The sequence below is a fragment of the Habropoda laboriosa genome, unplaced genomic scaffold, assembly GCF_001263275.1.
Source record: "Habropoda laboriosa isolate 0110345459 unplaced genomic scaffold, ASM126327v1 scaffold123, whole genome shotgun sequence".
Classification (NCBI taxonomy): Eukaryota; Metazoa; Arthropoda; class Insecta; order Hymenoptera; family Apidae; genus Habropoda; species Habropoda laboriosa.
Window position 1 is genome coordinate 536,900 of NW_017100236.1, and position 9,086 is coordinate 545,985.

The 9,086-nt window shown below is 46.0% G+C and overlaps 1 protein-coding gene across 1 annotated transcript in view; it reads left to right on the forward strand.

Moving 5' to 3' along the window:
* The window catches only part of LOC108571672 (neurogenic locus protein delta), a 42,418-nt gene extending 34,165 nt beyond the window's left edge, over positions 1-8,253 (forward strand). Inside the window, exons 5-6 of the mRNA XM_017933773.1 lie at positions 1,247-1,307; positions 6,210-8,253. Coding sequence (XP_017789262.1) covers positions 1,247-1,307; positions 6,210-8,253 — 2,105 coding nt within the window. The remainder of the gene's footprint in view (positions 1-1,246; positions 1,308-6,209) is intronic.
* Positions 8,254-9,086: the final 833 nt, after the last annotated feature.

Here is a 9,086-nt window from a genome sequence, read left to right on the forward strand (position 1 = left end):
CTGTGTCTGTCAGCAGCGTGGAACCATTATATGTATAGGGTGCTTCTAAAAGAAAGATAGTTTCGTTAACAGAAGCGATAGAGTAGAATTTAGATACGTTCTGTCAGCAGCGTGGAACCATCGTACATGGTGTCACTAGAAAAAAAGGACGACTTCATTGACAGGAGTTATAGGAGACATATACAGTGTGTAAAAAATGTTCCTGTACTCGGAGCTTAATAATTTCTGGTGAAACGGATCGCGTTGATACTTTCGTAAATTGTTTTATATCCTTTTATGTCGGTCACTTAACTCGGTTGGTAAATTAAACAAAATTTGTACGTTTTTGTCTTTGGATCCATTTTTGAAATAATTAACGAGACGTAAATGCCGTGAAAGTTGGGACCATTATTTCGTAGAAAAGGAAAAGAAATAGAATTGACCAATTAGTAGGACGTTAGACGTGCATCCACGCAGATAAGATAAGAATCATTCACACGTGACACAATTTTATCATCCTTGTGGGACGCGACCGCGGTCGCGCGCGCGCGCACGAATCGACGTATCGTTGACTACTACGTGCAGCTATGCAAGGAATCGTGCGGTCAGACTCCTTTCCCATCCAGGATTCCCGGAAAACGGGAACGATTCGTGGCACATATGACATAAATTTTAATTAGACGATTCCATTCTATCGTGTATTCGACGTGTGAACGATCTTCTTGTCCTCCGTGTCTATAAATCGGCTCTGTCTCTATGTGAACAGGACGTTTGTGACACGTCAGTTAGGATACCTGAAAAATATACCATTCTAATGTACTTGAATCACACGATTCAGTAAAACGATATTATAACAAATTTTACAGAAGTGGTACTATAACAAATTTCCAATGTTTCCTAAAGTTCCTTGTTAAACTTCGAATCCTACCAACTCTAGCGTATCGACGCGAAGGGTCAAATTTACAGAACAATTGAACAGAATTGAATTGAATCTATCGCATTTTCCCCAAAAGCGTTCAATAGATTTTCCATCGTGCTTCTCGGCCAATTTAACGATTCGATTAACGACGACACAGTACCCGTGGATGCACATACAGAGAGAGAGTAGCTGGGTGAATTATCGAGTTCCCCGGGTAGTCGACTACCTATAACCAGCGGAATGCATCTGGATGCATCGTATAGTACCGCTCGTGCAGTCGTGAGGGACGCGATCGACCTCTTGCGGAGAGTTGCCTTAACCTTTTGGATTTTTTCTTACTCGTTTCAGCCCGCTGCCTGCCCGGATGCGACGAGCAGCACGGACACTGTGGTCGACCCGACGAATGCATGTGAGTATTATACGCACACAATCCACTTATATTCATTCTGTCTCGTTCACTCTTGACGAGTACGTGTTACATACGTGTGTAGCAACCACTCTTCTTCTTCTCGTCCTTCTTCTTCACCTTCTTCGTCTTCTTCTTCTTCTTCTTTACTGATATTACATTCCTGACTCGATACCTGCACGCGGTGTATCATACTCGTGCCGCATTAATAATGACGCCTCGATAAACGAGCTTCCCGCGAAAGTTGATCGTTAATGAGTCTAACGCCACCGATGCACCGCCATTAATTGGTCCGCCGTGAGAAAGCGCGACATTTGACACGGCTTCCGAAAGGAATCGGTCGATCTTTTATTCGATGCTTGATTTTGTACCACCAGTTCAAGTTGCTTTTCTCTAATTTTATAAATCGCTTTTTGCAACGTAGCAAATTCATTTTGCAATTTGTTAGATCTCTCGAAGGATTTACCTTAGCCTTTAGAAATTCGTTTTTCTTTTTTCTTAAATTTGTAAAATTGATCAGAAATCGTTCGACAGATTATTCATGGTATCTAAGGAACGTGGTTCGGTGTTTCAAAAAATTTTCGAAAATAGAATTTTTCGTTTGTTTCCGTCGTAACGAGGAGGTGCCAACTTGCGCGCCTCTTTTTCTCCATCGTCCACTTCCCTTCTTTTTCCCCTAGACAGTGGCGAAGTCGCGCCACAATGTGTCGTTGAACCTTTCTAATTCGATTCGAAAAAGGAAAATCTGGATCGTCTGAGTTCAGAGATCGATTCGAGAATTTCTGTATTTGCCGGGAATTCTACTTCGCTATAAATACTCGAGCGGCTCGAGTCGATCCCTCTATTCTTTTCGCTTGGTTACGGATTTTTTCTTGGCAGAAGCGGAGAATGCATTCTGCGCAACGGATGTTTTAACCCGTTCCAAGTTAGAATCTCTTTCAGAACTGGAGTTTATTTTACATCGCTGGTAGAAAATGTAAATGATTGAAATTAACAGAAGAGTTTGAAGAAAAGATTTTTCTAAGTCGTTCAATATGAATCTTACCATAAATTCTAACGTTCTTAATAAGTATATCTTGCACAGTATTTGTTATAGGTATCACCTTTAACCTCAAATCGTTGATTTTGAAGCACTCTGTATAAACATTACCTTAACCTCAGATCGTGGATTTTCAAACACCTGTGCACAAATATTACCTTAATCTCGAAGCTTTAATTTTGGAACACACTGTATAAGCATTTCCTTAACGTTAAACCGTCGATATGGACGCAATAATGGTAATACGTAGGTTAGGTTAATCGCAGTTGTGTATTCCTTAGGTTAAGTCTCTAAAATCACGTTAATAAAATTTGGGGAAAGAGATTCCGCGATAATTCCGATCCGTCTCCGCATGGGACGTCGAATCTCGGTACGACGTTAACCCGAGGTTTAGAGTTAACTCGATCATCTAATTACTGCACGAGACCGGGGTTAATTGTCCCGTTAGCCGCAGCCGTCAGTCCCCGACGAGTTCCCTCCAGGCTCGTTCTCTCTGTGTTTCTCCACGGGTTTATCATTTCTCCGCGCGCCCTCCTTCTTCAAACACGATTTCGCGTGGTTGCGGAAAAATAATATTTTCGAAAATAGACGGGCCGCCGGTCCAGACGGTGGTGGCTGATGTTGCTCGCCTTTTAAATGTCCCAGACGACCGGAAATTTATGGGCATACCGTAGACACGCAAACAAACAAAGTCACAAAGCCGTGGCGTAAATTATTCGTCGAATATCGCGACACCAGAAACGTTTTTTCAAGATGCCGACTTTGCATTCGAGGGAAAAACCTGTTGCGAAAATTGTGATTGGTTCGACTGTCGAGCAACTTTGTGCAGAAAGATTAAACAGAAAAGGTGTAGGTACTGTGATTCGTGGAGGTTCACATTTTCCAGTAGTTTATGTAAAAATCGCTGTAAATCGTGACTTAGATAGAACGAAGTAGGTTAACGCCATCGATTATATTGATATATCCATGGTGTGCGCCATATTCTTTAATTCTTCCGCTTCGAAGAATTGAATTTCGAGAGCAGAATCACGATTGCGTGGACACCGGGTAATATCTGTTTTCTGACTGCGTAGCCGTATGCGTGGAAATAGTCGATATGATCGCTAAAAGCAATTGCCGTGAGAGCCTCATGGGATGTTGGCCCCGTTCGTGAAAGAATCGCGGTTATACGGTGTCCCATTGAAATTTCGGAGACCGTGGTCACTCGCGTGTGTGGTATCTGAATACCGATGAAGATGCACATCGTGCATCATTTTACCATCTTTCTTTACTTCTCTCTCTCTCTCTCTCCCTCTATTTCTTTCGAATGCGTCAACCTAACCTATACTTCCGTCATATATTCGCAACTTTCCCGAGTACCAACTGTTTCTCAATTTTACATTATTAATTCAGAAATCTCGCGTACCTATTCATTTGATCACCAATGTGTTAAGTACCAGTACTCACGAGCAAATGCCATATCTTTATCTCTTGTCAATAATTTAAAACACAGACATTCCTAAATACCGATACTCACGAGGCCCTAATGCCACCAAGTACCGATATTCTTGCGATCCCCAAACCACACATCCCCCCTCCCCCCTCTCTCTCGAACCGAGTATCAATTACCCGATTGCCTAAACCCCCCCTCAACTGTACCAATACTGTCCAAGTATTCTATCCACTTTCTAGCTTGTTTCATGCCTGCTCCCCGTACTCGCTCTGATTTCGAATACATCACACACAGCGTATATATCCTCCCGTGTAGCATCATCCACTGGAAACGAACCATCTAACCTAACTTCTCTCGTGAGCCATCAGAAATCCGTTTCGCGTCCTAGGAAGAGAAGCACTAGGAGAGAGAGAAGAAGACAGCTCGAAGAATCACACGGATGCTTCGACCGTCTCATTGGCTAGGCGCGTATACAAACGACCACGAATATACACCGCGGCACAGTTCGGCTCGTTTCGTTCTGTCTCTTTTACTCTCCGTCATCTCTACTAGTATGGCTCCTCGTCTTACCTTCTCTCTCTCTCTCTCTCTTTCTCTGTCACTCCTTCTCTTTCTCGATTACGCTCTGAGTGTGTACATGGGATTTAATGGTATAGTCATGCGACGTCGACCGCTCTACGGAGACTATGTACTTCTCTTTTCCTCTACAATCGATATATAGTCATATATATATAACACAGAGGAGCGTAACCTTTCCTTGACCCGCATACTGAACGGCTGTGCCGAGGCTCGAACCGTGGGAACACAACTCGACGACTCGTCTCCCCACTCTCCTTCGAATTCTACCTCCTCTCCTATCTCTCTTGGCTAAGGCTCTTCCTCTCCCTTCTCTTTGCTGCTTCTCTCCTTCTCCTTCTTCCTTTCTCTTTCTTTCCTTCACCGTGGACTGGTCTCCCTGGCTCATTCTCTATTTCTGCCTCCTCTTTCCTTCTTTCTTTCTCTTTCCCCGTGTGTATAGAAGAGGTGTGCATACGTGTGCACTTGTGTAATATCGTACATATGTATATACACACCTCTTTCTTCGACTGTTTCTCTCTCTATCTAACGTTTGGTCTTGTTCTATCTTTTCTGAGGACCTCTTTGTCCTTCCTGCACCAGTGTAACCCCCTTGGACGTAATGGCCGACCACCATATCCTCCTCGTTTCCCTTCTTTCTCTCCGCCTGCCCTGCTGGATCCAGCTTCTTTCCACCTTCTTCAAGCTTTGTGTATCCTCCGTTGCGGAATTTCTTTTTCCGACATTTTTCTCTCTCTTTTCGAGATCTTTTTTAGGAGAAATTTAGCGGTATGTCAGAATAAGTTACGGTGTTACGAAATATCTTTAATTTTATAGGTTAGTTTTGGTGCATGCGAAGTGTTTTTATTTTCGTTAACTACGTATAACCTCACGTGATAGACTCTTTCATATCGAGGGAAGTATGAATGCAATATTTTAAATACACAAAATGCATCGACGCAATTAAGGCATATTTTAATTAAACATGGCGTCCTGTAAACATATTTCATATGCACCAGCCTAATACTAATGCCGTGGGAGGCTCAATTAATTCCATTGGCCACCAAAGAGATGGATGATGATCCCGCGTACCATTCTATTTTTATCACATTCCCTGAAATTACTTCCACGTGAGGATCGATTAGTATTTAACGATCGAAGTAATTAGACTTCGCTGCTCGTTACACACCTCCGCTCTTCACTTCGTTCTATGAAGGTTAGGTTCGAACAGAGTCACCCGGTATAAAGGTTGGTTACCTGGAAACGGGGATTCCTCCTCGTCCCATCTCCTCCTCCTCCTCTTTATTGCGCATCCTCTATCGCGTTCCATCATTTTTCATACGCGTTTAACGAGGTCTTTGACATTCGTCTTCGACGAGGGCCGGGAGATTCTAATCACGCCGGTTGCCAAGGGGATAGATCCCGACACCGCGCGGAATTCACCTTTTCCAATTTATACGATAATTAACCCTTCAATCGTAAAACGTCTTTTTCGCACGAAATATGAAAAAATCAGAATCGCAGCAAGGCTTGTTCAAAAATCTACCATATTCTAACCTAATCTTTATCGAATATTCAAGTCTCCATCTAAAGAGAAAAAAAAAGGCAGAGCACTGAACTTCTCAAAAAACTAAGCACAGCAAAGCCTGTTTAAATCGATCTCGACAACAAATTCCTAAAGAAAGAAAGAAAAAAGGAAATCCACTAAGGATTACACAACTTGCTACTCCCTTCACCTCCAAAGTAGTAGCAGTTTCTCCTCCGCATACTTGCAAAAGGAAAGCATCCAGACGCACTTTCACCCCGTGCTCTCCTCCTTGCTTGCAAAGAAAGAAAATCGAGGCAGCGTGTTAACCAGTACCATCCTTCTCTGTTCCAGATGCCACAATGGTTGGAAGGGAGCGTACTGCGATCAATGCGTCCGCTATCCTGGCTGCCTTCACGGTACCTGCCAGAAACCCTGGGAGTGCCTCTGCGACGAAGGCTGGGGCGGACTGTTCTGCAACCAAGACTTGAACTACTGCACGAATCACAAGCCCTGCCTGAATGGCGGCACCTGCTTTAACACCTTTAACGGGCAGGGTTTGTACACCTGCTCATGTGCGCCTGGCTTCAACGGCACCAACTGCGAGAAACCTCTTTTGGATTGTGACTCGAACCCCTGCCTGAATGGTGGATCGTGCGCCATGGAGACGTCATACACGAACTCGACTGCTCTGGCCCTTTCAAAATCATCCATGGACTCCTCGTCGTCCTCTGTGTCCACCTCGTCATCATCCAGGCATTATCGTTGCACCTGTCCACCCGGTTGGCGTGGCCGCCACTGTGAGATCACCTCGAGATCATGTCGAGACTCCCCGTGCCACCATGGAGCCATCTGCGAGGATGATTCTCTTCATGGTTACGTGTGTCGTTGTCTACCAGGCTACACAGGCAACGATTGTGAATCTCAGCTCGACCAGTGTGCACCGAATCCATGCTCCAACGGTGGCAGTTGTACGGATCTTGGCAACAGCTTCAGATGTACTTGCCCAGCTGGTTTCACTGGTGAACGGTGTGAGACTAATATAGACGATTGTCAAGGAGATCCTTGTTTAAATGGAGGGACCTGCGTGGATCAAGTTAATCAGTTCCGTTGTCAGTGTGTGCCTGGTTTCGTCGGTAGGCTATGTCAGGATAAAGTGGACTACTGTCTCACCAAACCCTGTGCAAACGGAGGAAGGTGTATCTCTGGAACGAACGACTACAGGTGTGCTTGCATGCCAGGCTTCACCGGTAAAGATTGTAGCGTGGACGTGGACGAGTGCAGGAGTGCACCTTGCAGAAACGGAGGCACTTGTCTGAACAGAGTGAACGGTTTTCTCTGCCAGTGTTCCAATGGTTGGCATGGAGATACATGTTCAGAGGAAGTAGGAAGTGGTGCAGCTATTCTTCCAACTGCTGTAGTTTCTACCAATTCTCTATCTAACACAGCAACAGCGGTTCCAGGAGTACCACCATCAGGAGCTAGTTACTTGTCAGGGAACCTCTCCAGGCATATAGCCTCCGCTTCCGCTGAGCCTAGGGATGCAGGATTGACCACGGAACATGTTGTAGTTATAGCTACGTTATCTACAGCTGTACCAGCGTTTGTGTTAGTAGCAGCGGTAGCAGTGATGTGTATGAAGAGGCGACAGAAAAGGGAACAAGCGAAGGCTGACGAAGAGGCCAGGCTACAGAATGAAAGGAATGCTGTGCACAGTAGTATGAGCAAGAGGAGCGGTGGAGTAATGGGCGGTGTTGGCGGTGGACCAGGAGTTGGCTCTACCGGTAGCACAGGGGTTGGAATTGGTAACGTTGGTCTGCTTGGAGGCGGTGGAAGCGGTATGATCAGCGGTGGTGGCGGTGGAAGCGTGTGCACCCTTGGCACAGGGGATGCTCATATGATCAAGAACACATGGACGGCGAACAAGAGCGTGAACAACGCCGCGTCCGCCAGACAGGACGACCTCGACTCGTCGTTTCAAACGGACGTCACGCTGGACAGCTCTTGCTCGGGTTACAAGCCAGAACCGGTGCTGCAGGACGGCCGAACGCGGACCACGAAGCAACTGAACACGGAGGCGGCAGCTCACAGGGCGTCCCACCTTTTCCAGAAGGAGAAGGACTGCCTGGGCCTAGGGCTGGGCATAGGCGTCGGCGTTGGTGTACTGGAGACCGCGAAAAGGTCGTCGGTATTCGCGGGAAACACGACGACGGACAGCTGTTGCGCGGCGGAGGCGGCGTTGCTCAAGAGGCCACCGACCACCATCACGGAGGGAGGCAACGGTCCTCCCGGAAGCGGCGGCGGTGGAGGAGCGGAGTCTGGCTGCGGGGTGTACGTTATAGACGATCACTATAGGCACGACGCGTCGCTTGCGGCGACGCTCGCGACGGAAGTGTAGTTTTTTTCCTTCTTAATGAATTACGATGATATATATGTATATGTAAAAGTACATGTATATGTGTAACGTAATTGTGCGAGCCAGTCGATAGATGGACGATGATGGACTCCTTATGTTTCTTATGAAATTGAATATTCTCGTTTTTTCCTCCTCGTGACGAAAAGAAGAAGTTGTGCATGTATTGTTCCCCCACCACCATGCGACTCAATAAGCGTTGGAAGAACTCTTATTTCTCTTTCGTTCGATCGTGTCGTGTGCACACATATACACAGGGCACACACGCCGGCCGTCCTAGTGCTACTATTACTATTTACTACTACACTACTACCATCTGCCAGCGATACGTATATTACGCGTGCAATTGTACGACGAATATAGACAAACGCGTGTGTGACGTATTCACCGCCGTGTTGTGTGCAACGCGCGTGCGCGCGCTCGCCTCTCTCCGTTATGGGCCAGCGGGTGAACGGGCGTGCGTTTCTTCGCGATTCCTTTGTTTCTCTCCTTCTCCCGTTACTACTGCTCGCGCAGGACGTCGCGCGTGAGAACGTTCCACCGGACTTTGCCATCACGACGATGACGATGATGACGACGACGATGGATGTTGTTGTTGCTGTTGCTTGTTGCTGATGGCAGGAATAAGACGCGCGATCCTCTTCGAAGTTATTGACGACGGAGCAGGGAGACTAAAAGAGAATTTCTAACCTAAAAAAAAAAAAGAAAGAGAAGGAAATGGAAGATGAAGAAGACGACGATGACAATGACGATGAAAGAGGAAGAGACTTTTTAGCGAAGAGTTTTGACAGTAGGGGAGCAAAATGGCGATATATATA